General features: G+C 45.6%; 2 protein-coding genes across 2 annotated transcripts in view; one reads left to right on the forward strand and one right to left on the reverse strand.

The window, feature by feature from the left end:
• Nucleotides 1–6,433, forward strand: part of LOC118022661 (zinc finger protein 780A-like) — a 51,485-nt gene extending 45,052 nt beyond the window's left edge. The window contains exon 10 of the mRNA XM_035023371.1: nucleotides 6,358–6,433. The gene's annotated coding sequence lies outside the window, so the exon portion shown is untranslated. The remainder of the gene's footprint in view (nucleotides 1–6,357) is intronic.
• On the reverse strand, nucleotides 1,929–10,940 carry PSMC4 (proteasome 26S subunit, ATPase 4). The gene is made up of 11 exons (XM_035023373.1): nucleotides 10,837–10,940; nucleotides 9,822–9,920; nucleotides 9,511–9,697; nucleotides 7,575–7,721; nucleotides 7,382–7,491; nucleotides 7,174–7,267; nucleotides 3,087–3,254; nucleotides 2,929–3,005; nucleotides 2,617–2,785; nucleotides 2,349–2,404; nucleotides 1,929–2,176 (listed from the first exon to the last, which is right to left on the reverse strand). The coding sequence occupies exons 1-11, from the start codon at nucleotides 10,870–10,872 to the stop codon at nucleotides 2,063–2,065; spliced, it is 1,257 nt and encodes a 418-aa protein (XP_034879264.1). The 5' UTR covers nucleotides 10,873–10,940; the 3' UTR covers nucleotides 1,929–2,062.
• Between the last annotated feature and the right edge of the window lie 15,348 nt (nucleotides 10,941–26,288).

Genomic DNA, 26,288 nt, shown 5'->3' on the forward strand with positions numbered 1-26,288 from the left:
ATAAGCATACACATAAAAACCTCCAAAAAAACCGAAAAGAAAAAAAAAAAAAACCCACAAACCCACAATTAGCAAGTGGAATTCAGCAATATATATAAAGGATAATACATCATGACCTAGGAATGCAAGGCTGGTATGACATTCTAAATGAATCAAAGTAATTCACCATCTTAAGGAAAGAAACCAGAAGATCGTGTCAATAGTTGCTTTTTATGTATTTGACAAAACTCAATACCATTCACGAAGACTCTCAATAAGCTACAAATAAAACAAAACTTTCCCAGTTTGATAGAGGATAGGTATGAAAATGAACAGCTAACATACACTTTATGATTAAAATATTCAATGTTTTTCCCCTAAGGTCAGAAACAAGGTTCTTCCATTCAACACTGTCCTGTAATACATATAAAGTGTATAACAAAACAAAAGCATTCCCATGGCACCCTCACCCCCTATTTCCCTACTTCCAAGAGTAGACTACTTCCCATCCTCTTGTTTTGAATTCACTTCCATATTTCTAAAGTCTGAACAACCCATTTTCCTCTTTTCTCTTGTGCTGCTTGGTTTCCTCAGAAGGAATCCTTGAGTTGCCTGCCCGGGGCTCTCACTTAACCTCGTCTTCCGCACGCACGCCCTCTCTCATCCCTGCTTCAGGCCTGCCAGCCCAGAGACCCAGGGTCCAGAGTTTCCTGGAGTAAACCTCCAGCCAGGCTGGAGAAGGGGTTCGGGACCTGGAATAACAACTCGTTCCTTCCCTGCAGGCCAGGTTCGAGTCCCACTTGGTGTATGAATTCTGATTTCTGTGTAGCCTTTCAGGTAGTCCATGTTTCCAGCCCTCCCCTTCAGAACTTGGCACTGGTGATCTCTGAGTGCTAATCTGTTCTGGGCTCCCCTTTACTTCAGGCTCAGTTGGGTTGATGAGCAGTTATCTGCCTCTCCCCAAAACTGTGTTGCTACCACGTCCTCTCTCTTCCTGTGTCCTTGTGAATGTACATCTTGCTCTCTTCTCTCCTATTTTAGCGAGGTTCCAGGGAGGAGGAAAGGGTAACCTCCACTCAACCTGCCATGCTCCTCTACAGAGGAATCACCCCCATCTCCTCAAGGACCTGTGACTACTGTTTTTCCTTATACTTTCTTCCCACCTCACCTCCAAATACACAGTGACATTTGTGTATTTGTTCAAGAAATAGTAAGTGAATGTTTACCATGTGTAGACACTGGGACTTGAACTGTGATCAGGCCACAATCCCTTGCCTATAGGAGCTTCCAGTTCAGAGGAGGGACAGGCAAGCACGTGAGGAAGTCTAAGGGGGCATAAGTGCCAAGCAGAGCATGGACATGGTGCTAGTGGAGCATAGAAGGGTTCCTTCCCAAGTTGAGGCATCAGGGAAGGCTATGCAGAGGGAGAGGTGTCTCAACAGAGACCTCAAGAGAGAATGGGAATTAGTCCAACCAAACACATTTGTGCCCCAACAAGACCACAGGGAGAAGAGCCAAGGACAGTCACAAAACCCAGCCATCCTACCTCCTCCCCACAACCCTCATCCCTACTCTTGGGGACTCTACTCTGACCCTCAGCCCTACTTTTGGGGACTCTGCGGGGCTAGCTCCTTGTCCTTGATATTCCCTCTGAGTGTGAGGAAGGCAGGAATCACCCAAGACTCAAATGGTCTTCTACCTACTCTAAGAAATGTGGGTAGGGAAATGTGCAGGGGCTTTATTTGTGGTCAAGGGCTGTGGTCTGAGGTTCGATTTCCGCTTCTTTTCCTCAATTTTCTGAAGTCATTTGATTTGAATTCTTTGCTTCTCTCTCAAACCGTAACCCAGGACTGTACCTCACCCATTCATCTGTCAGGAGAGCAGGAAGGGACAGAACACCCTATTCATGGCCCAGTTTTCTCCAAAGGAGTGAAACTTTTAGGAAGAAATTGAACAGATTCAATCTTGTATATTTATTGAGTAAACCAATCCTGGGTAAAGAAAAAAGAACACTAGGTTTTGGGACAGAGGCTGGGGAGGTGAGAAAAGTCCCCTCCCCTTCCCTCCCACCACAGGGGGTGGGTCACTTATAAAACTCATGCTCTTGCTCGTCCTTCTTGATGACTGTCTTGTACGCTTTCTCGAAGTCCTTTGCCAGAACAATGTAGCGGTTCTCACGGACGGCTAACATTCCACTCTGTTGAGGGACGAGAGTTAAAATCTATTCCCCAGCCCTAGTGATGGTGGAGGGAGACACCAGGCCCCAAGCCCGAGGGAGGCAATGTGGGACATGAGGATTGTGGCAGAGTGGTCTCAAAGAGGGTCTTCATACACCCCCTGCCAGGATCCAGAGAGAAACCCTCACTCACCTCCTGACAGATGGAGTTGATATCAGCTCCTGAAATCTTATCTGGTCGGGCCACATCTGCAGCAGGTGAATTAAGGAAACCCCTTTCCCTGCATGAGGGGGTAAATGCCTGGAACCAGAAGTCATCCTCGAGCTTTGTCACCACCCCCACCCCTGGACCTTGGTCTCCTGCCCTGTACAAGTTGGGTCACAGTGAAGGCAGAGATGGTGATGAAGATCCAGTCCCTGTTCCCAACCGGGACCCTCCCCTCACTTCCAGAGCAGGATACAATCTTCCAAGTCAACCTCCTCAGAGAGATTCATCTTGCTGGTGATAGTGGAGAAAATCAATCTCTTCTGGCGGCGGTCAGGGAGTGGAAATTCGATTTTACGGTCAAGGCGTCCTGGCCGCAGCAGGGCAGGATCCAGAGTGTCTGCTCTGTTTGTGGCCATGATCACCTGGCATTGGGGACAGGTCAGCTCAGGCCTCTGTCCCCCCTACACCCTCTTTCCTGTCATGATACCTGCCCCCGCACATGCCAGCCTCTACCTTTCCCTGATTCCCATACCACATCTCCCCTTGCCCAGCCTGAATCCCGAACCTTGACGTTAACGTTCTGGTCAAATCCATCCATTTGGTTCAGCAGCTCCAGCAGGATTCTCTGAACCTCCCTGTCAGCTGGAGAGCGCAACATGGTCAGTCCAAGGCATCCCGTACAAGCCTGCTCAAGACCCCAGGCCCTGTTGAGGCATCACTCACCCCCTGTCTGGGCATCAAATCTCTTGGTGGCAATGGCATCAATCTCATCTATGAAGATGATGGCAGGTGCGTTCTCCTTGGCCAGGCGGAACACGTCCCGGACCATGCGGGGGCCCTCACCCAGGTACTTCTGTACAAACTCTGAGCCCACGACCCGGATAAACGCAGCTGATGGCAAGATGACAAGGGTTAGATGAGGAAAGGCCTCCCACAGGGCCTGTACTGCTTTACATAAAGAAACTGCGAGTCCCCTAAAGACATCCCTTTCTTTGAACACCCACTCCAAGTAGCCCAGGTCATTTTCTCATGCCCTGGGGCTGTGTCCCAGATCCTGCTGGGAGGACCAGGCATCTGCTTGCACCCCATAGCAACCCAGCAGCCCAAATCATGAATCCAGGACCCCAAGCACATATTCTGACATAACCAACAAGTGGCAATGTAGTTGAAGACAGGCTTGTTCTGGGCCTCTCCTTTCGAACTTATTTCTTAAAGTCTAACGTGTTTGTTAATGACTAGATGCGGCTCTGTGTGGCATGAAGCAACAGAACCCTCCTTTTCAGCTACCACAGGGAAGGGAGCCACGCTGTCCATGATGCAGCCCTGGAGGTTTTCTGTCCTAACCAGGAGCTGTGCATGTGGCAGGCCTGTTCCGCCACGCCCTAACATCCAGAATCCACACCCGGCTCAAGGTGTTCCTCCTCTCTTGGGGCGTCTGGGTGGCTCAGTCGTTAAGCGTCTGCCTTCGGCTCAGGTCATGATCCCAGGGTCCTGGGATCGAGCCCCGCATCGGGCTCCCTGCTCCGCGGGAAGCCTGCTTCTCCCTCTCCCACTCCCCCTGCTTGTGTTCCCTCTCTCGCTGTGTCTCTCTCTGTCAGATGAATAAATAAAATCTTAAAAAAAAAAAAAGATTAAAAAAATTAAAAAAAAAAAAAGGTGTTCCTCCTCTCCCTACCTACATCACCTGGGGGTTCGCTCAACTGCAAACCTCAGGGTATCTAAACACATCCCAGTGTTTGCCTCAGCCACACATTTACGTGGCCGCTCTGCAGGTGTCCACATTGTTGAAATCCCAACTTCTGAACTCCCTATATCTGACTCGGGCTTCGGTCTGTCTGCCTTCCCCACACTCCACTGCTGCGGTGCCCTGTCCACCCCCCGCCCCCCGCCTCCCCTTCCCCGTCCTCCCAATCTCTCGTACTGTGTTTCAGTGAAAACCTCCTGGTCACTGAATTACAGCACGTCCCACACTCAGCCCATCTTTCCCCAACGCCAATCCTCTGAGGGTCACCATTACCCACCCCCCCATGGCCCCAAGAAGAAAGTGGAAGTTGCTCCTGACTCCTCCCACTTGCCAACCCCCTCTAGTCAGTCAGTAAATCCTGTCACTTCTGCCCCCTGATTCTACCTTCTCTCTCCAACCCCTACCCCCAAGGCCTCTGCCCAAGGCTATAACAGTCAGTCCTCCGGATCACTCCAAAGTCTTCTAACTGGCTGTCAGATTTCTCCTCTCTCCAGTTCACTTCCAGCTGCCAGAATAATCTTTCAAAAAGCTTATCTAATCATACCACTTCTCTAATGGGGTGGCCACTGGCCACATGTGGCTGCTGGGGAACACAAATGTGGCTGGTCCAAAATGAGATAGGCTGTCACTGTGAAATACTCACCAGACTTCCAGAGAGACTTAGTACAAACTAGTGGAAAATACCTCAACAAATGTCCACCAACAAATGTCCGGATAAATAAAACATGGTATACACATACAATGGAATATTATTCGGCCTTAAAAAGGAATTCTATTTTGACACCTGCTCCAGCAAGGATGTGCCCTGAAGACAACAGGCTAAGTGAAAAAGACAGTCATGAAAACACAATTGTAGGATTCATCTACTTCTATGAGATACTCATGTATGACAGCCAAATTCCTCGCCACTGGAAGTAGAACAGAGGTTATCGGGTTTGGGGGCAAGGGGGTGTGGAGAACACAGTTAGTGTCTAATGGGTATGGAGTTTCAGTCTGGGACCATCGTTCTGTCCCAAGTTCTGGAAATGGGACAGGGGTGGAGGTTGTGCAGCACTGTGAATGTTCTTAATGCCACTGAATTGTACACTTAAAAATTGGTTAAAACACTAATTTTTGTTATATATTTTTTACTATAGTAAAAAAATTTTAAAAATCTTCAATTTTATATCTGCTACATGTTAAATAATAGTACTTTGATGATACTTGTTAAATAAAATATATTAAGTTCACCTACTTCTTGTAACTTATTTCTTTTAGTGGGTACTTAAAATTCTTAAATTCTGTATGCGGCTTGCATTGTATTTCTATTGTCTCCTGCCCGTCTAAAACCACCCTGCTCTCAGGACAATGTGCAAAATCCCTGAGATTTGTGCTAAGACTATATTCACACCCTTTCTGAGCTCTCCAGCCTCACCCCTGGGGAACCTGCCAAGCACAGCCCTCCTTCAGCCAGCCCGCCAACACCGGCTGAGCAAGTACCACAGTGCGTTACTGGGCAGACGCAGGAAACGCAGGAAAGAACGAATGTACAAGGTCCTACCCTTGTGGAGTTTCATCGTGGTCTACTCACAACTCACTCAATAAAAAGTTCTTCCCCACCCCGGGCCTTTGCACATACTATTCTGGGATGCTCCCTCCCAACTGTGTGCCTGACACATCGCTCATGCCTCACTTCCTCTGGGAAGCCCTACCTGAGAGGCACAGGCAGAATGGACCAACGTGCCCTCCCATGAGGGCGATCCCACTTTTCTCCCTGCTTCCCTGGGGCATCTACTGCTCTGCAGACTGCTCCTACTCAACCTCACCTCCAACTGAGCCCCCTCGCTCACTCACTTCAGCTGCAGGGGCCTCCTTGTTATTCCTGGAACACTAAGCACATTCCCGCCCCACCAGACAGTGCCGCCGCCTGATACGTGCCTCCCGCAGACATCCATGTAACTCACTCCCTCACGTCTTTATGTGAACATCACCTCATAAAAGTCTTCCCCGACCACCCCCCAGTTCTGCCATATAAAGTGGAAGCCCTTTGTCCTGCTTCCTCTCATCATGCGTTCAGCACCACGTGACCTATAATCTGTTCACCTGTTTATCTGTCCAAGGACTTCCCCAACTAAGACATCACCTCCACGAAGAAAGGAGACTTTGTTCTGTTCACTGCCATGTCTCCTGCACTTAGAGCGCGGCTTGGCACACTTAGGTACTCAATAAATAGTAACTGAATGAGTTCTATGTGTTTTTCTTTTTCCGCAGCCACACTGGGAGGTTCTCCAACACGGGACATGTCTGAGCTCAGCTCAGGGCCTGGGAGAGCAGAAGTCCAATGAACCACTAAGCAAATGAATGTTCAGAACAATGGCTGGCATTTCTTGTCCACTCTCTACGTGCCAGGTATGGTTCTAGAAGCTTTATATTGATTTAATCCTCTGAATAACCCAGACAGATAGGAAACGGAAGTCACAGAGAGACTAACTTATTGAGTAGTGACATACACTAGCTTACATAGGGGAGCCAGATTTCAAACCCACTCAGCTTGGCCCAGAAAACCCACTGCTTAACCACTGCCTTCTATTGCCCCCAGCTCACACGTGTTAAGATTTTAAGATGTGCTGAGCCTGAATCTCAGGCTTTATAAACAGTAACAGAGCGACTTTCAGACGTTTTTGTCTGGAAGCTATAAGAAATACGTGTATAAACAACCACAAGTGTATGTGTGTACGCAAAAGGTTTCACGAATATGAGCTCTTACTATGTGGGATGGATGCTGATGTTTCCAGTTTCATTTTTTTACATGCTGGTTGCAACCCATGAATTTGAACTCATGGTTACTAATGGGTGACAACCCACTGTGAAGCAAGTCTTCTGTTAGACGAGGGGACTGAGGCATGAGGCAGTGAAGCCACCTCCCCAGGACGGCACAGCCAGTAAGAGGCAGCCTGGGGCTTTGACCCCACAGCCCCTGTTCTTAATCGCCACACCTCGCCACTTCCTGGGGAAGATGAGAAAGCAGGGAGCGAGGTCCCAAGAGCCCAGAAGGTCAGAGCTCCAGGGAAGGGCCCAGCAGCTCACCTGTCGTGTGATGAGCCACGGCCTTTGCCAACATGGTCTTCCCGCAGCCGGGTGGACCATACATGAGGACGCCTCGGGGAGGGTCAATGCCGATCTGAAATGCAGAGGTAAAGAAGGATGAGCCAGGGAGTCCCACCGCCAACTCGAGACACGGCGGTGGAGGGGGGAGGGGGGGGCTGTCCCTTCCCTGGCACTTCCAGCCCCTCACCTGCTTATAGAGCTCAAAGTGTGTAAGCGGGAGCTCCACAGCCTCCCGCACTTCTTGCTTCTGGATGTCCATGCCCCCGATGTCTGCATACATCACGTCTGGCTTCTGGTCTGGTGGGAGAGCAGAGCGGGGGCTCCCAGCCTGGCCCACAGGGTCCCCTCAGGCTTCCCCAGCCCTGGGCTCCCCCTCCCACCTGAGGTGAGCATCATGATGCTGCTGTCTGCCTCAGGAGGCAGCACGTCCACCAGGGCATTGCTGTGCTTGTGGAGGGCCACCGAGGCATTAGGCTTGAGCAGCTCCCGGTCAATGGTGCTCAGGATGCGCACGTAGTAGTTGGAGCCTTTGGGAGACAGGAAGGGAGCAGGGAAAGTCAGAAGTGCAGAGAACCTCAAAACTGTCTCCTCCCCCAAATCTTAGAGTCGTAGCCTCCAGGCCAACAGTATCTTTCACTCAGACCCCGAACAGCCCTCCTGGCCTCTAGTCTTGCCTCCTCCGGTCCATCCCCACATTCGTGACAACAGCTTCCTTGTCCATCTCCAGCCCCAACGGTCTCTCAAGCTCCAGCCCTAGGTGAGCAGCAGCCTCCTGGAATGTGTCCCCCCGCGTGTCCCCAGGGTGTCCCTCACTCACTGTGCTGCTCCTCTTGGGTCCCTGTCTCAGAGAGGCCCGTGGTCCCTAGTCACCAGCTAGAGTCCCAAGGCTCATGCTGGACCTTTCTCCCCTGCCCTCCACAGCCCATCAGTCCCTGTGCTCTTCCACCCAGCCTCCTGAATGTCTCCAATCTCCTCTCCTTCACCACAGACCCCACCTGATTCAGCCTTCCGCTCCCACCTAGGTCTCTGCACCAGACTCCTCCCTGCTCGCCCAGCCTCCAGGCTCACGGCTCCCATCCACCTTCTACTCTTATGGTGCTGATACTCACCTCTGTGCAGCATCAGTCTCTCTCCTGACCTTCAGACCTGGCTGGCTAGCAGCCTCCCAGACCCCTCCCTGTGAAGTCCTCGGCTGCCTGCACTGTCTCCCTCCAAACCTACTCTTCTGCCCATGTTGGCATCTCAGGGATAGCCCCAGTGTCCCCCTAAGTCCTACAGGTCCAAGACACAAGCCTCATTCTGGGGATCTCCCTCCCTTCACCACCTCACCTCCGGCCCCTCAGTCCAATTCCAGGCCCAGTTACACTCCGTTCCCCACCTTTACAAGAACATGGCTTGGTCCAAAAGAGCAGAAGCCAGAAGCAGGAAATGACAGATAACACACAGAGACAACAACCATCACAAGGGCAGGGCCTGAACCCGTGTTAACAACAGCAGCCACCACATACTGAGTCCTACCAGAGCCCAAGCTCTTCACACTTCACCCATGGTTTCAAATTGCCAGTCCCAACCCAGTAACTGTCATGAAATCAACTTAGAGGGTCACACCCAGAACGCTGTTTAAGACAAAAACAGGCTAGAACAGAATAAAAAACATCAGAGTATGTGACACATAGTAAGGCTAAATATCATTTGATGAAACTTTCAATATATATTTAGTTTTTATATATGGATATGTATGTAGCTGACCCTTGAACAATGCAGGGGTTAGCAGCGCCGACCCCTCAGGCAACTGAAAACCCACATATAACTTGACTCCCCAAAAACTCAACTACTAATAGCCCGCTCTTGACCAGAAGCCTTACCAATACCAAAAACAGTCAATTGACACGTGTTTTGTATGTTTTACGTATTATATACTATAACCTTACAGTAAAGTAAGCTAAAAAGAGAAAATATTATTGAGCAAATCATAAGAGAAAATATGTTTACATTACTGTACTGTATTTATCCAAAAAATCCGTGTATAAGACCCATACAGTTCAAAACTGTGTTGTTCAAAGGTCAACTGTACACCTAGGTACATATATATATATATACACGAACACATACAAAACACACACACACGTGTAGAGAGAGAATATAAAATATATGTCTACTTTATATCAAAGTCAAAAAACACCATTACATTGCCTTGCTTTGTTTGTTCTTCTAAGACCCCAGCACACTTCCTGGTCCGTGACAGGAAAAGAATTAACCGATGTTTAATGAACAGATGAGTGAACGAGGTGCCCCCCTACACACCCACCCACGCACCTGTGGTGGAGCCCACAATGGCTGTATTCTGATCCACAGCCTCCAGAAACTGTCCGATGACCAGTGGGATGCTCTGGATTCGCTTCACCTCCTCCTGGGCATGGAGGAATTCCTTCTTCAGGTTCTTCTGCTCATCCTTGATGTATTCCTCCTGCACCTCGAGGAACTCCAGCTCTTGCTGCAGCTTCTGTGAGCGGAGAGGGGTAAGGTAGACGGTTGTGTCCGGTCCTGCTGAGCCAGGCAGCAGTGGAAGGTGGGGGGAGTACGGCATGCTGGGTCCTGTGCAGGGTCCAGACTGTGGCTGACTGTACCTTGTAGCGGCTGTACAGGTCCTCCAGGTCCTCGGGCTCAGGCCCCAGGAAGGAAAGGCCCGTCTGGGGCCGTGACACAGACAGTGCTGGGATCTCATCCTAGAACAAGGGAGAAAACTCAGGTTGGAAAAAGAGCGTCCCCTCATGAGAGAATCTAGAGCACCCTCCCCACTCCACCATGAACCACTCAGCCCCGAACAGGCTCCTGACATCATTCAGCCCCTCTAAATAGACTCTACAAGCCTCTCAGTCCCCTAAATAGGCTCCTGATGTCACCTAGCCTCCAACAGGGCCCCTCTGTCAACTAGCTCCCCCAACAGGTATTTTACTATCATATGCCCCCTGTAACATATCCCCGATATCAACCTGACTCCCAACTAGGGCCTAAAGGTCACATCAACTCCTTACCGGACTCTAATGCCTCTTAGCCCCCGTCAACTAGTTCCTAGTATCACACGGCTATCTCATTATAGGCTGTTGAAGTCACCTTCGAACATTCTAACATGACCCAGTTTTCCCCAAAAGATCCCTCATGTCACAGAACCCGGACTCAAATTAGGTCCTTATGTCATCCAGTTCCCTAGGTCGGCCGCAAACATCGCTCGGCCAGACCACAGATACTACGAAGCCCCCCAACACCAGCCAAGCCCCGAACGTCAGTCAGCTCCCGGCCCCCCGTGAGACGTCATTCGGCCCACGGCCAAGTCCCCTATCACTCACGCCCCGACACATGCGCAGCCCCGCCGGGTCACCGACATCACTAAGCACTCCTAGCTAGCCCCCGAAATCATTCCGTGCCAAAGAACCCGTAACGTCACTCATTCCTGCAGCCGCGCGTTCTGAGCCTTACTGCCCTCCTAACATCATTCAGCCACAGAGCCAGGCCTCGGGGCGGCAGAGAGCTCTCCACCGACGCCTCCAGAACCAGCCAGACCCGGGCCGGAAATCCCGCAGCCACTCAGCACCCCACGCAGGTCGGCCTCGCCCTCTCCCCGCGAGCCCGGCAGCACCGGACCTGAGCTTTCTCCACCAAGATGCCTATTTCCTCCATAGTGACCAAGCCGGCCTCTTGTGGCCCAGCCAGATCTAGTCACCGCTTCCGCCGACGCTACCGGAAGACTAGGGCCTCAGTGGATTCTGGGAAACGTAGTTTAAGACTTCGCTAGGGAGGGCTGGATGGGCCGCAAAGGATGGAGGGAAGGGAAGTCTTCGTCCTGGGCTCCGCCGCCAAAACAAGCTTAGGCGCCCTCCTTATCTGGGCTGGGGACGGCGCGCGTGCGCAGTAACGCGTGGTGGCACCATCTCGAGCGGCGTCCGCGCGCAGTTTTTCTCGCCAGTAGGCGGCGCTGCCTCCTTGCTTTTTCAGTTGAGGAACTGGCAGATCCGTACGGGAGAGCTTGGTGGCCAAGGGCTGGTGGCGCTCATTTAGTGGCGGGGCTGGAGATGCTTTGGGCGGGGTTCCCCAGAGGGCTTCCTTTAGGAGATCTAAATGTGGGCAGCGCCCGAGGATTGTCCCCCGTGTGGGGGCGGGAAGCACCGGGCTCCACCCTGGGGGTTGATATAGTGTGGGCCTGGAGTGAAGGCTGGAGAAAGAATTCTTGAGACGTTTTTGGTGGAAGAAGGTGCTTTATTATAGCAGGGGACAGGACCCGTGGGCAGGAAAAGCTGCACTTGTGTTTGTGAGGAGTGACTGATTAAATACCTTCTAGTTTGGGGGGGGACGATGCTAAGGATAGAGTAAGTCTCTAAGGAATTTGGAAGTAAAGCTTTCAGGACCTTGAGGGGCTAGCTGCTGCTAAGATAAGATTATTTACTAATACCTAGTAAAACATCAGTCTTGAGGCTCTTCAGATGTGTATCAGTGGGCCATATACTCTGGAGGTCGTTGCAAATTTATCTTGGGGAGTGTTGACCGCGATCAGAGAAAGTGACACTAACAAGAGCAAAGCTATGGTGGTAAAAACAATGGAGGAAGTCCTTGAGAGAGCTGTAGGAGTGTGACAATCTGTAAGCCTCAGGAATTCCACCCCGGGGAATGCGAGCCTCAGCGAAGTGTGGCCTGGTTTCTTTTTCTCCCATCAGGGTTGAGGAGCCCCAAGCCTGCGTTACTGGTTAGCAGTGAATCAGGTAGAAACCAGGGTCAGGGCTGGAGAAAATGAGGCAGCCGTGCCAGGCATTGGGCCCGAGGGAGACCTGCAGACCTATCTATGCCAGGCCCTGCCTAAGTCATAGGTGCCTCAACTCACTGAATCTTGATAGACAGTGTGTTACCCTTTTACAGAGAAGGACACAGTCTCAGAGCTTTGAAGCTACTTGCCTGTCACAAGGGTCAGAGTGTGGAACCCCGGATCTGTCTGTCCCCACAGCCCCTGCTTCTGGCCCCAGGGATACACTGCTCAGTGTTTGTTAAGTAAACATTTTATTTTGGTATAAATACAGAGAAGTCTACAAATCATTAGCGTGCCATCCAATGGCTTTACACAAAGTGAACACACCAGTATAACCAGTACTCAGATCAAGACACCAAACATTAGGTGCCTCCCACAGGCTCTTTTCCTGCCACGCCATCTTCTCTGAACGTTTTCCCTTTTCTGATCTCCAGCAGCCTGGATTACCTTTGTCTGTTTCAATCCACGTAGTGCGTACTGTGTATTTGGCTTCTTTTTACTTGACATCACATTTGTGACATCCACATTGCACAGAGGAATAGTTCCTTCATTTTCATCTCTGTCTGCTTTCCATTGTGTGAATATGCCTCAAAATGGATATTTTCCAGCTTGGGGGTTATTCTGGTGCTATGAAAGTTCTCATCCATTTCTTCGATAGGCATCTGGGTATACCCCAAAGAGTGGAATTGCTGGTCAAAAGGCAGGTGTGTGTTTGGCTTTAGTAGACACTGTCAAACTCTACTAGTTTACACTCCCACCATTCATGCACACACTTGATATTGTCTCTTTTAAATTTTTTTTTTCCATTCTGGTGGGTGTGCTGTCGGTTGTCACACCGGACACCATTTGTGCACTTACTTTTCGCCAGGCACTTTCCAAACTCAGGATCCTTACAACAGCCTCAGAGGTAGATTTGCTTTTCCTCATTTTACAGATGAGGCAACGGCTCAGACAGGGGAAAGTCACTTCCACTAAGTCACAGAGAGAATTAGTGGCTCCTGCTCAGTGCCAGTCCTGTGCTAGGGGGATCCAGAAATCAATCAGATCTGGCCCCTGCCTTCTTTGTTTCAAGTCCCAGGACTTTTATGTCCGCAAAAAAAGGGAAACAACGATGACCACCAATCTTCTCTTCTTTCTCTGCATTCACAACCCTTAGTTCTGTCTTCCATATCTCTGTCTCCCCCAAAAGGCATCCCAATTTCTACTTAAGTCTTAGAATCTATCTCTTCAAACAGGGACTCATCACCCCCTTCCTTGCTTCTTGTTCCCTAGCTTCCCAGTTTCTAGACTTCAGACTCAAACCTATGTGATGGCCTTGCCTTTACTCCCCCAAGTCCCATCAAACCATCACTGAGCTCTCTCTCTTATTTTCGGCAATGATAAATCAATGAGTCGCTTTGGAGTTTTTATGCATAATAATTATAAGTAACCATTTCCTGAATACTGACTGTGTACCTGGCTCTTTGCTAAAACACTTTATGGTATTATCTCATTCAATCCTCACAACAACCTTACGAAGCAGGTAGTGAAAGTAACCACCATTTATACAGAATCTTTACCTTCTGCCAGGGAATCGTAAGTGTTTCATACACATCATCTGATTTAATCTATTAAAGGGGGATTTGAAATGGAAACTGTCATCTTACTTCCTACTTTCTCAGGTCTGACATAAGATACCAGGCTCAGAGAGGCAGAGTCGCTTGGCCAACATCACACAGCACGAAAATGGTAGAGCTGGTATTCAAATCCAGAACCTGGGCTCTCTTAACCTCATGTGATAGTTATCGTTTGGATTTGCAGATAATCTGCAACAAGTAAGATAGTCATCCTCAAGCAGGAGGACATCACTTCATTGAGGGAGCAAAGCTAGACCTACCTTTACCTTATTTTAACATTATGACACTTCCTCCCATCTTCCAGTTAAGAACCACCCATCTAGATCATTTAACAGATGGGCAAACTAGAGCCGGGAGGATCAGGCCAGCTGACTAAAATTTCTCCCTCCTGGCTCAAGTCCAGGGCTTTCTTCCTCTAAACGACACTGCTTTCTGACACAAGTCCTGAGCAGCACTTGTGTTGAGTGAGGGCGTTCCCAGATCTGGGTCTTCAGAGCGCTGCATGAGGCTGGGTGCCTACAGGAGCCAGCAGATATGTAAGAAAAGACAGCTGGGCTGGCAGACAACCTCTTCCTCCTCTACAGAGAGCAGTTGCAGCCTTGAGAGCCAACCCGGAATGTGGGCCCCACTGTTGCCAGATCTGATGTTTCAAGAAAGTCAAGAATCGAGATTTTCAAGTGAAATCTTCTAATTTTTAAATCTTGACAATAACTTCAAACACTTAAAAACACCATGCCACAGGGTGCCTGGGTGGCTTGATTGGTTAAGTGTCCAACTCTTGAGCTCAGCTCAGCTTGATCTCATGAGTTCAAGCCCCACGTTGGGCTCCATGCTGGGTGTGGAGCCTACTTAAAAACAAAACAACAACAACAAAAAACACGCACCATGCAGGCCAAACAAAGTGGGCTTCATACAACGGATAGAGGACCCCTGGTCTAAACTCATCCTGTCCCCAGCATTGCCATCAAAGGCCCAGGAATGAAAAGCTTTACTCAGTCCCAGGATGGAAGTGGAGGGAGGGGTCTGAAACATTGAGAAGGCAGTAAGAATATGAGGTAAAGGATGAATAAGGATGAAACTCAGGGAAAAGCAAATGTAAGTATCTAACAATAGCTGATTTATTAAAGAAACTGAACTATCTTTTATTATAGACTATGACTCGGTTTTTAAAAGTGGTGTAGAAAATTTAACAGTGTGCCATGTGTTCACAAAATATGTAATACCTAAAAGAAAAAAGGAGATGACAAAGCAATAAGTATAAACCCTTTAAAAATCTCTTTATTTTGGGGGCACCTGGGTGGCTCAGTTGGTTGAGCATCTGCCTTCAGCTCGGGTCATGATCTCAGGGTCCTGGGATTGAGCCCCACGTCGGGCTCCCTGCTCAGCGGAGAGCCTGTTTCTCCCTCTCCCTCTGCCACTCTCCCTGCTTGTGCTCTCTTGCTCTCTTACTCGCTCTATCTCTCAAATAAATAAATAAATAAGATCTTTTTGTTTTGTTATTTCAGTTACAGAAAACTTACAAGAATGGTACATACTCTTTGCCCAGATTCCCCAAATGTTATCATCTTAAACATGCTTTATCATTGTCTTTTTCTCTATATGTGAATCCTTTTTCCCATATATGCATTCTTATATATGTGTGTGTATAATACACATACATATTACACATATATCTTGCCATACACACACACGCGTATTTTTTTTTAAGATTTTATTTATTTATTTGACAGAGAGATAGAGAGCACAAGTAGGCAGAGCAGCAGGCAGAGGGAGAGGGAGAAGCAGACTCCCCACTGAGCAGGGAGCCCAACGTGGGGCTCAATCCCATGGGATCATGCCCCGGGCTGAAGGCAGCTACTTAACCGATGAGCCACCCAGGCACCCCACACACATGTATTTTTAAAAACAACAAATGGAATTTTTATTTGGATTGCATTAAATTTATCGATCAATTTGGGGAGAACTGGCATGTTAACAATAATGAGTCTTTGCATCCATGAATATAGTATGTCTCTCCATTTATTCAGTTCTTTGATTTCCTTCATTGGTGTTTTGTCCCTTTCAGCATACAGATTCTGCACATATTTGGCGATTTGTACAGGCATACCTTGGAGATATTGCAAATTTGGTTCCAGATCATCGCAGTAAAGCAAATATTACAATAATGTGAATCGAATGAAATTTTTGGTTTCTCAGTGCGTATAAAAGTTATGTTTACATTATAATGTAGTCTATTATGTGTGCAATAGCAGTATGTCTTAAAAATGTACATACCTTAATTTAAAAATACTTTATTGCTGAAAAACGTTAACCATCATCTGAGCTTTCAGTTAGTCATAATCTTTTTTGCTGGTGGAGGGTCTTGCCTTGATGTTGAGGGCTGCTGACCAATCAGGGTGGTGGTTGCTAAATGTTTGGATGGCTGTGGCAATTTTTAAATAAGACAGCAATGAAGTTTGCTGCATCAGTTGACTCTTTCTTTCATGAACAGTTTCACTCTAGCATGTGAGGCTGTTTGATAGCATTCACCCGCAGTAGAACTTTTAAAACTGAAGTCTCAAATTCAGGCTGGTACTTTAGAAGGCTGAGTGAGGTAGGGAAATTCTCTCTCAAATTCTGCTGGTGCTTTATCAACTACGTTTATGTAATATGCTAAATCCTGTCATTTCAACAATCTTCACACCATCATCACCAAGAATAGATTCCATCTCAAGAAACCATTTTCTTTGCTCATTCACAAGAAGCAACTCCTCATCTGTTAAACTTTGATCATGAGATGGCAGCAATCCAGTCCCATCCTCAGGATCCACTTCTAATTTTAGTTCTCTTGCTGTTTCTACAACATCTGCAGCGACTTCCTCCACTGAAGTCTTGGATTTCTCAAATTCATCCATAAGGATTGGAGTCAACTTCTTGAAAACTCCTGTTCGTGTTGATATTTTTACTTCTTGCCAGGAATCACACATGTTCCTGATGGCATCTAGAAAGATGAATCCTTTCCAGAAGGTTTTCAACTTGCTTATCCCAGACCCACCAGAGAAATCACTATGGCAGCAATAGCCTTATGAGAAATGTATTTCTTAATTAATAAGACTTGAAAGACAAATGACTCCTTGATCCATGGGCTGCAGAATGGATGTTGTGTCAGCAGGCATGAAAACATAAATCTCATTGTCCATCTCCATCAGAGCTCTTGCGTGACGAGGTGCATTGTCTGTGAGCAGTAATATTTTGAAAGGAATCTTTTCTTTCTGAGCAGTAGGTCTCAGCGGTGGGCTTAAAATATTCTGCAGACCATGTTGTAAACAGGCGTGCTGCCATCCAGGCTGTGTTATTCCATTTATGTAGCATAATTCTTCAGGGCCTTGGGATCTTCAGAATGGTCCATGAGAACTGGCTTCAACCTAAAGTCACCAGCTGCATTACCCCTACCAAGAGAATCAGTCTGTCCTTCGAAGCTTGAAAGCCAGGCATTGACTTCTCCTCTCTACCCATGAAAATCCTAAATGGCATCTTCTTCCAATAAAAGGCTGTTTTGTCTTTATTGAAAATTTGTTTATGACAGCCATCTTCATTAATTATTTTTGCTAGATCTGCATAATTAGCTGCAGCTTCTACATCAGCACTTGCTGCTTCACCTGGCACTTTTATGTCATGGAGATGGCTTCTTTCCTTAAACCTCATGAACCAGCCTCTGCTAGTTTCAAACTTCTCTTCTGCAGCTTCCCTACCTCACTCAGCCTTCATAGACCTGAAGAGAGTCAGGGCCTTGCTCTGGATTAGGCTTTGGCTTAAGGGAATGTTGTGGCTGGTTTGAGCTTCTATCCAGACCAGTAAGACTTCCTCCATATCAAAAACAAGGCTGTTTTGTTTTCTTATCATTCATATGTTCACTGGAGTAGCACTTTTAATTTTCCTCAAGAACTTTTCCTTTGCGTTTACAACTTGGCTGTTTGGCCCAAGAGACTGAGCCTTCGGCCTATGTTGGTTTTCAACATGCCTTCCTCAATAAGCTTAATTATTTCAGCTTTTCACTTAAAGTGAGAGATGCGTGACTCTTCCTTTCACTTGAACACTTAGGGGCTACTGTAGGATGGGTCACTGTCCTATGTGGGCAGGGTTCCTGGTGACCCCAAACAATTTCATTTATTTTTATTTTTTTAAAGATTTTATTTATTTATTTGACAGAGAGACAGAGAGAGAGCACAAGTAGGCAGAGCGGCAAGCAGAGGGAGAGGGAGAAGCAGGCTCTCCACTGATCAGGGAGCCTGACAGAGGACAGACGGACGTGGGGCTCGATCCCAGGACCGTGGGATCATGACCTGAGCCAAAGGCAACCACTTAACCGACTGAGCCACCCAGGCACCTCGAAACAATTTTTTTTAAAGATTTTGTCCATTTATTTGACAGAGAGAGACACAGCGAGAGAAGGAACACAAGCAGGGGGAGTAGGAGAAGCTGGCTTCCTGCGGAGCAGGGAGCCCGATGCGGGGCTCGATCCCAGGACCCTGGGACCATGACCTGAGCTGAAGGCAGACGCTTAATGACTGAGCCACCCAGGCACCCCAACCCCGGAACAATTTTACTAGTAACATCAAAGATCACTGATTGGAGATCAGCATAACAGATATAATAATGAAAAGTTTTTAAATATTGTAAGCATTACCAAAATGTGACACAGAAACATGAAGTGAGCAAGTGTTTTGGGAGAACGGTACCCATAGACTTGTTCAGTGCAGGGTTGCCCAAAACCTTCAATTTGTAAAATCACAGTATTTGCCAAGAACAATAAAGCAAAACTATTTCATTTTTTCAAGCTATTTAAAATAGTATTGCGGGGCGTCTGGGTGGCTCAGTCGGTTAAGCATCTGCCTTCAGCTCAGGTCATGATCTCAGGGTCCTGGGATTGAGCCCCAGATCCAGCTCAGTGCTCGATTGGGGAGCCTGCTTCTCCCTCTCCCTCTGCTGCTCCACCTGCTTGTGCTCTCTCCCTCTCTGTGTCAAATAAATAAATAAAATCTTTAAAAAATAATAAAAATAAAATAGTATCTTTATAAAAACAGGTATAATTGATATATAATAAATTGCACATATTTAAAGTATACAACTTGGTAAGTTTGGGTACAGGTACACACACACACACACACACACACAAAACCATCTTCAGAATCAAGATGATGAACCCATCTATTACCCTCAAAAGTTCTTTCAGGTCCTTTTTTCTATTCTCCTTGCCTCCCTCCCAGAAAACTCTAATTTGTTTGTATTTTTTAGAATTTTTAGAATTTTGTGTAAATGGAATCAGACAGTGCATATTCTTTCACTCCGTATAAATATTCTCAGAGTTATGCATGTTATTGTATGTGTCATAGTTCCCTCCTTTGCATTGCTGAGTATTCCACTGTATTGAGTAAAAGTCTTCAGCTATTACAAGCACTGTTGCTATGAATGTACAAGTTGGACATGTGCTTTTATTTCTCTTGGATAAATACCTAGGAGTAGAATGGCTGGGTCCTAGGGTAGGTGTATGTTTAACTTTTTAAAAAACCACCACACTGATTCCCAGCGTGGTTTTACCATTTCACATCCCATCAGCAATATGAGAGTTCTAGCTGCTCCATATCCTCACCAAATGCTCCCGGACTTTGAAATCAGTCTTTCCATTTCAGACATTCTAATACGTGTGATTTTAACCTGAATTTACCTAATGACTAATAGTGTTGAGCTGTTTATCATGTGCTTATTTACCACCCACATATTTTCTTGGGTAGGGTGTCTGTTTAAATCTTTTGCCTGTTTTTAATTGTGTTGTTTTCTCATTACTGAGTTTCAACAGTTATTTATTTATTCTGGTGTCTTAATCTGCTTGGGCTACCATAACAAATACCACAGGCTGAGCCGCTCAAACAAAAGAAATCTACTCACAGTTCTGAAGGCTGGGAAGTTCAAGATCAAGGTGCTGGCTGTTTTGGATCTTGATGAGGGCTCTCTTCCTAGCTTATAGATGGCCTTTTTATTGTGTCCTTACAAAATGGAGAAAGAGATCTCTGACATCTCTTCCTCTTGTAATAAGTATATCGTGTCTATAGGATTAGGACCCCATGGTTAGGACCTCATTAAACTTCTACCACCTTCTCACAGGCCCTGTCTCACAGATACAGTAACAGTGGGGGCTAGGGTATCAACCTATGAATTTGGGGGGGACACATTCAGTCCATAAGACTTATACAAGTCCTTTATCAGATATGTTATTTACAAATACCTTCCCAATATGTGGCTTGCCTTTTCATTCTCTTAATGGTTGGTGTCTTTTAAGAGGAGAAATTCTTGGGGCGCCTGGGTGGCTCAGTCGTTAAGCGACTGCCTTCAGCTCAGGTCGTGATCCCAGGGTCCTGGGATCAAGCCCCGCATCGGGCTCCCTGCTCCGCGGGAAGCCTGCTTCTCCCTCTCCCACTCCCCCTGCTTGTGTTCCCTCTCTCGCTGTGTCTCTCTCTGTCAAATAAATAAATGGAATCTAAAAAAAAAAAAGAGAAATTCTTAATTTCAAGTCAAATTTATCAAGTTTTAAAAAAGGATCATTCTGTCAGTGTTGTTATCTAAAAACTCTTTGAATAATGGAAATTCACATTTTATTTTAAAAGTTTTGTAATTTCATATTTTACATTTAGATCTAGAATTCATTTTGAAGTTTTGGGAGGTTTTTTTTTTTATGGTACAAAGTATTGATCAAGGTTCATCTTTAAAAAAAAAAGTTCATCTTTTTTGCCTATGGATACCCAGTTATTCCAGCACCGTTTGTTGAAAATGCTATCTTTTCCCACTGAATTGTCTTGCAAATTTGTCAAAATTCATTTAACTATGCATGGGTGGATCTATTTATTTTTCTTGCTTGCTTGCACTGGCCAGAACTAAGTACAATATTGAATAGGAAGTGGTGAAAGCAAACATTCTTTTCTTGCTCCCAATCTTAAGTGGAAAGTATTCGGAGTTGTTCTTTAAAGATTTTATTTATTTATTTATTTGAGAAAGAGCATGAGCAGGGGAGGGGGAGAGGGAGAAGCAGATTCCCCACTGAGCGGGGAGGCCGAGATGGGGCTCAATCCCAGAACTCCAGGATCATGACCTGAGCAGAAGGCAGAAGCTTAACCAACTGAGCCACCCAGGCGCCCAAGTATTCAGACTTTTTTTTCTTTTAAGATTTTATTTATTTGACCGAGAGAGACAGAGTGAGAGAGGGAACACAAGCAGGGGGAGTGGGAGAGGGAGAAGCAGGCTTCCCGCGGAGCAGGGAGCCCGATGCGGGGCTCGATCCCAGGACTCTGGGATCATGACCTGAGCCAAAGACAGATGCTTAATGACTAAGCCACCCAGGTGCCCCAGTATTCAGACTTTTAACGTTATCTTTCTAAATGCACGTTGGCAAGTTAAAGAAGTTTCTAAGATTCTTTCTATTCCTTGGTTGCTGAGTTTTGTTTTGTTTTTTACTATGACTGGATGTTCAATTTTGTTGAATGTTTTTTATCTATTGAGATGATCACGCAGTATTTATCTTTAGTTCGTTAATATGATGACTTTCACTGATGGCTTTTTAAAAAAATATTTTATTTATTTGTTTATTTATTTATTTGAGAGAGAGTGAATGAGTCGGGGGAGGGAGGGGCAGAGAGAGAAGAAGCAGCAGACTCCCCGCTGAGCAGGGGGCCGGATGTGAGGCTGGATCGCAGGACCCTGAGATCATGACCCAAGCCGAAGGCAGACACTTAACCAACTGAGCCACCCAGGTGTCCCTACAGCATTATATTTAAAGTGAGTTTCTTAGGGCACTTGGGTGGCTCAGTCAGTTAAGCATCTACCTTCAGCTCAGGTCATGATCTCAGGGTCCTGGGATGGAGCCCTGCATTGGGCTCTCTGCACAGAAGAGAGTCTGCTTCTCCCTCTCCCTCTGCCCCTCCCCCCCACTCATGCTCTCTCTCTCTCTCTCTCTCAAATAAATAAATAAAATCTTAAAAAAAAATAGAGTTTCTTGTAGACAGCATGTAGTTTAAATCTAATCTGACAACCTCTGTCTTTTATTTGGTATACTTAGATCATTTACATGTAATGTAATTATTGATAAATTAGATTTAGGCCTATATTTTATTGTTTTGTTTGTTCTCTTTGTGTTTTTTCCTCTCTTTCCCCCTTTCTGCCTTCTTTTGGATGTGAATTTTTTTTTCATTTAATTTTTCCATTAGCTCCCTACTTTGTCCCCACATACTTACGGTTTATTTGTGATCCCTCCCAGTTCTCTGACCAGAAAGAGAGTATTTCTCAGATTTTTTCTGTCTGTATCTGCTGCCCAGGTCTGGGATTTGGATCACCCTCCGGTTAAAGTAGGGAGGTACCGGAGAAAAAAAATACCCACAGAAACCTCACCACCATATCAGTCATTTTTCAAATTTTGACTTCCCTCTACTATCTGCCTACTCTCAATTACTTTTCAGTGTCCTCAGGCAGTTGCTTTATGTATTCTGGCCAGAGCTTTTAGTTGTAATCAGTGAGAGATTACATTTAGTAGGCTTAACCAATCTTTTTTTTTTAGGCTCAACCAATCTTAATGAGAAGCATAAGTACACACACACAAAAGTCTTTTGATAAGAGTGACATTGTTTTTGCAAATCTGTTAATGTTCAGCTTAATAGAAAACAACTAGATTCTGATATCTGCTTCTGCATTCAATGTATTGTAATATGTTGTTTCATTGGAAGTACATGAAGAGAATCTGGCCTCACACATAGAATTAATTTTGATTTAGAGATGTATTTAATAATCTTTTCAGATAAACGTGAATCTTCTTTAATACTACACCAAAACTACAAATGGTTTTTTTTCTCTCTTTTTTTAAAGATTTTATTTATTTATTTGACAGAGAGAGAGACAGCGAGAGAGGGAACATAAGCAGGGGAGGTGGGAGAGGGAGAAGCAGGCTTCCAGCCGAGCAGGGATCCTGATGTGGGGCTCGATCCTAGGACCCTGAGATCATGACCTGAGCTGAAGGCAGACACTTAACGACTGAGCCACCCAGGCGCCCCAACAAATGGTTTTCTCTTAAAGATTCGTTGCAATGTAGAGTCTGAAACTCTATCAACAAACTTAAAAATTCATCAGTGTATCTTGAACTTTGAATGGATCTTTTACCTATTCATACTTTTATAACAACATGCATCAGGCATTTGGAAAATACTGGCTTACTGAGTTATTCAACTTTACATATGTTGACATATTTTATTATATAATATCAAAAAAGTCATAGTCATAAATATCCATATGGAATTCACCAGAAAAGCTGTAAGTGTTTGGAACACTATTAAGCTCAGATACGGTTTTTTTCCCCTGAAAGGCTCAGATTTTATCATTTGTAATAAATTCATTATTTATTTTCCTTAAATGGGCAAGCTCTGTTCATATTTTAGAAAATATCTGCCGGGTACTCAAATCTGTGTAACTACAGTTTTTTGTTTTTTCTGTAAAAAAAAAAGTTATACTATGAAAAAAGCTACTAATACAGTTCATAATTCAAATGATCAAATACTTTTTCTTGAGACAATTCATCATATATCAATATGCAGCTTTATACATATACCTTGCATTTTGTTACACAGGATATTAAAATGACATGTACTCAAGGATAGAAATTTAATGAAATTAATAGTTTTTACTGTTTCATCAAGGACATTGTTAAGTAAAACTCGTTTTTGTTGTTTTGGGGTTTTGTGGGTTTTTTTGTTTTTTTTTTGTTTTTTTGTCTGTTTTGTTTTGGGTTTTTTGCTGTGAATGAGTGGTTGTGGAGAATACAACAACTTCTAGACATTTGGTGCCACTGCCTTGATTTGGGACAAGGGCCAGCAGTTTTATCTTCCATTGTTTTTGCACCATCAGTGCAAATTTCAACACAGTGAAAAATCTGAATAATTTTAGTTGTATCTGAAGTTGTATCTAAAGTTGCATCTTAGTTTCATTATGAAAATAATTTTGACCTCAGGGACATGCAGATCCACTTTGAGAACTACTCTACCAGGGTTAAGTATTAGAGAAGAGTTCAGGGTTCTTCTACAGAAATAAAAATAATGGCACTTAGCCCAGCCAGGAGATTATAACCAAAGAGACATGAAGAACAGTAGGAATTAGTTGAATTAGGGAAGGAAAAAGGCACTCCAGACTAAAAGAAGAAGCAGGGCAAGTGAGGGTATATGTGTGGGAGACATGTAGGCTGAGACCAGGAGCAATGGGTTGAGATAGAGCTGGAAGCATATTATGGAAAGTATCGAATGTCATCTAAGGAGTTTAAAATTGATCCTAAGGGTAAAGGACAACCACTGAAGGGTTTTAAGCAGGGGGATGACTTGACAAGATTTTGTGTTTGTTAGGATGATCGCTCCTACTGCAGTGTAGATGTGGACTCAAAGGCAGTAAGACTTTTGAGCAAAAAAATCCCAGAAAGCTGTTGAAATAGACCAGATGAGAGATGGCTGCCTGAATCCATTGGTAAAAGGACAGTGGGTTGGAAATAAATAGATTAATTGGATAGACATAAAGGAAGTATAAGTAATAAGATTAAGTGACTAATTAGAAGTGAGGATGAAAGAGAGAAGAACCAAATATGACTCTCCTAGCTTGGGCTCCTGGGCGATGGCATATTCCCTGAGAAGACATAGGGGGAGGGGCAGATTTAGAAGGAGGGTCATGATGTTGAGTTAAGGTGCCTGTGAGACATTCCAGTAGAAATACCCCATAGTCGGGCGCCTGGGTGGCTCAGTTGGTTAAGCGACTGCCTTCGGCTCAGGTCGTGATCCTGGAGTCCCAGGATCGAGTCCCGCATGGGGCTCCCTGCTCAGCAAGGAGCCTGCTTCCCCTTCTGACCCTCCCCCCTCTCATGTGCTCTCTCTCATTCTCTCTCTCTCAAATAAATAAATAAAATCTTAAAAAAAAAAAAAAAGAAATATCCCATAGTCAGACGGATACATGGGACTGATTCCATTTATAAGACATTCTTGAAAAAGACAAAACTATGGGAACATAGAACAGATAGAGCAGTGGTTGCCAGGAGCTGGGGGGAGAGGGAAGGTGTGACTGAAGAGGATAGTGTGAGGGAGGGTTTTGGATGATGGAACTATTCTGTATCCTGATTGTGGTAGTGGTAACATAAATCCACACACATCAGTTGTGCTGTGTGTTGGTTTAAAAAATAAAATAGGCAAATTAGTCTCTGGCTTGCAGAACTGGTGCTAATGGTGGCATCATTTCTGAGATTCAGAATAAGGAAAGGACCTGGGCTAGGTGGTGGGAGACTATGAGGTTTGCGATATACTGAGTTAGAGATGACTTTGAGACATTCAGTAAATATCAAGGAGGCAGTGAGATACAGAACTCAAAGGAGAGCTGTGTCTGTTCTTAAAATTTCCAAATTCCTCACTTGGTATAGAACTTCGACATGAGTTATCAAGAGTCACCATTTCATGTTCCCTATCACTGTTGTTTACATTGCCTAGCACCAGCCGACTTAATCCTTTCATCTCAACCATTGCATGAGTGTAAATAATGATTTTGGTAACTTCTGTTTGTGTGCATGGGGTGGGGGGATGACTTGTTTACAATATAACAAAGGCAGGGGGACCTGGGTGGCTCAGTTGGTTGGGCGTCTGCCTTCGGCTCAGGTCATGATCCTGGAGTCCCGGGATCAAGCCCGCGTCAGGCTCCCCGTTCAGCGGGGAGTCTGCTTCTCCCTCAGCCCTTCACCCCACTCATGTACTTTCTCTCTCTCTCTACCTCAAATAAATAAATAAAATCTTAAAAAAAAAAAAATACAACAAAGGCAGGAGGTCACTTAGAACCATCATGGGGCATGAGTCACTGGTATCCAGAAAAGGGTTTGAGAAGGCTTAGGAAGACTGTAGAATGTTGGAAGAGGCTTGAAAATGAGAAGTGACAGAGGATAAGGAGCTTGAAAGTTGCAACTGGAAGGGTTGGTGGGAGACCAGGGGTATGTGTGTGTGGGTGGGGGTGCGTGCATGCATGTGTGTGTGTGTGTGTGTGTGTGTGTGTGTGTGTGTGTGTGGTGTGGACATCAGTATGTGATGCCAGAAAAGCCAATGGAGGGAGAACATTCAAAAAAGAGGTGCGTATTCTCTGAGAGCAGGAAATGTTCTCAGGACTTAATTGCAAGGAGGTTATTGGCAGCCTTGGTTGGCTTCAACTCAGAACAGTGGTGGGGTGGAAGCTAGATTGTGGTGGGAGAAGGATGTGGAAAGAAAGCTGAAGATAGGGACTGTACTGAGAAGAATAGTATCCTGATGGGGATGCCCCTATCTTCAGTCTCTTTCACTTTTTGTTGGATCCATGAGCCAACACCAGTTAGAGACATGAGAATTGGAAACTATCTCTATTTGATGATAATATATTCAAGAATCAATGGAAAAGCAACTATAAATAACAGAATTTAGTTAAATATCATGACATAAAATGAATATACAGAAATCGGCGGTCTTCAACAGTGTCCAGTTAGAAGAAAGAACAGAAAGGCAAACCTTATGCCTAAGAGCAGATAGTAATAATAATAAAATACCTAGGCATAAGCTTGACAAGCAATGTGCAAAATGTATAAGAGGAAAACTATAAATACTCCTGAAAGACACAAAAGTAAATAG

The sequence above is a fragment of the Mirounga leonina genome, unplaced genomic scaffold, assembly GCF_011800145.1.
Source record: "Mirounga leonina isolate KUSES-001 unplaced genomic scaffold, KU_Mleo_1.0 Mir_177, whole genome shotgun sequence".
NCBI classification, from domain to species: Eukaryota; Metazoa; Chordata; class Mammalia; order Carnivora; family Phocidae; genus Mirounga; species Mirounga leonina.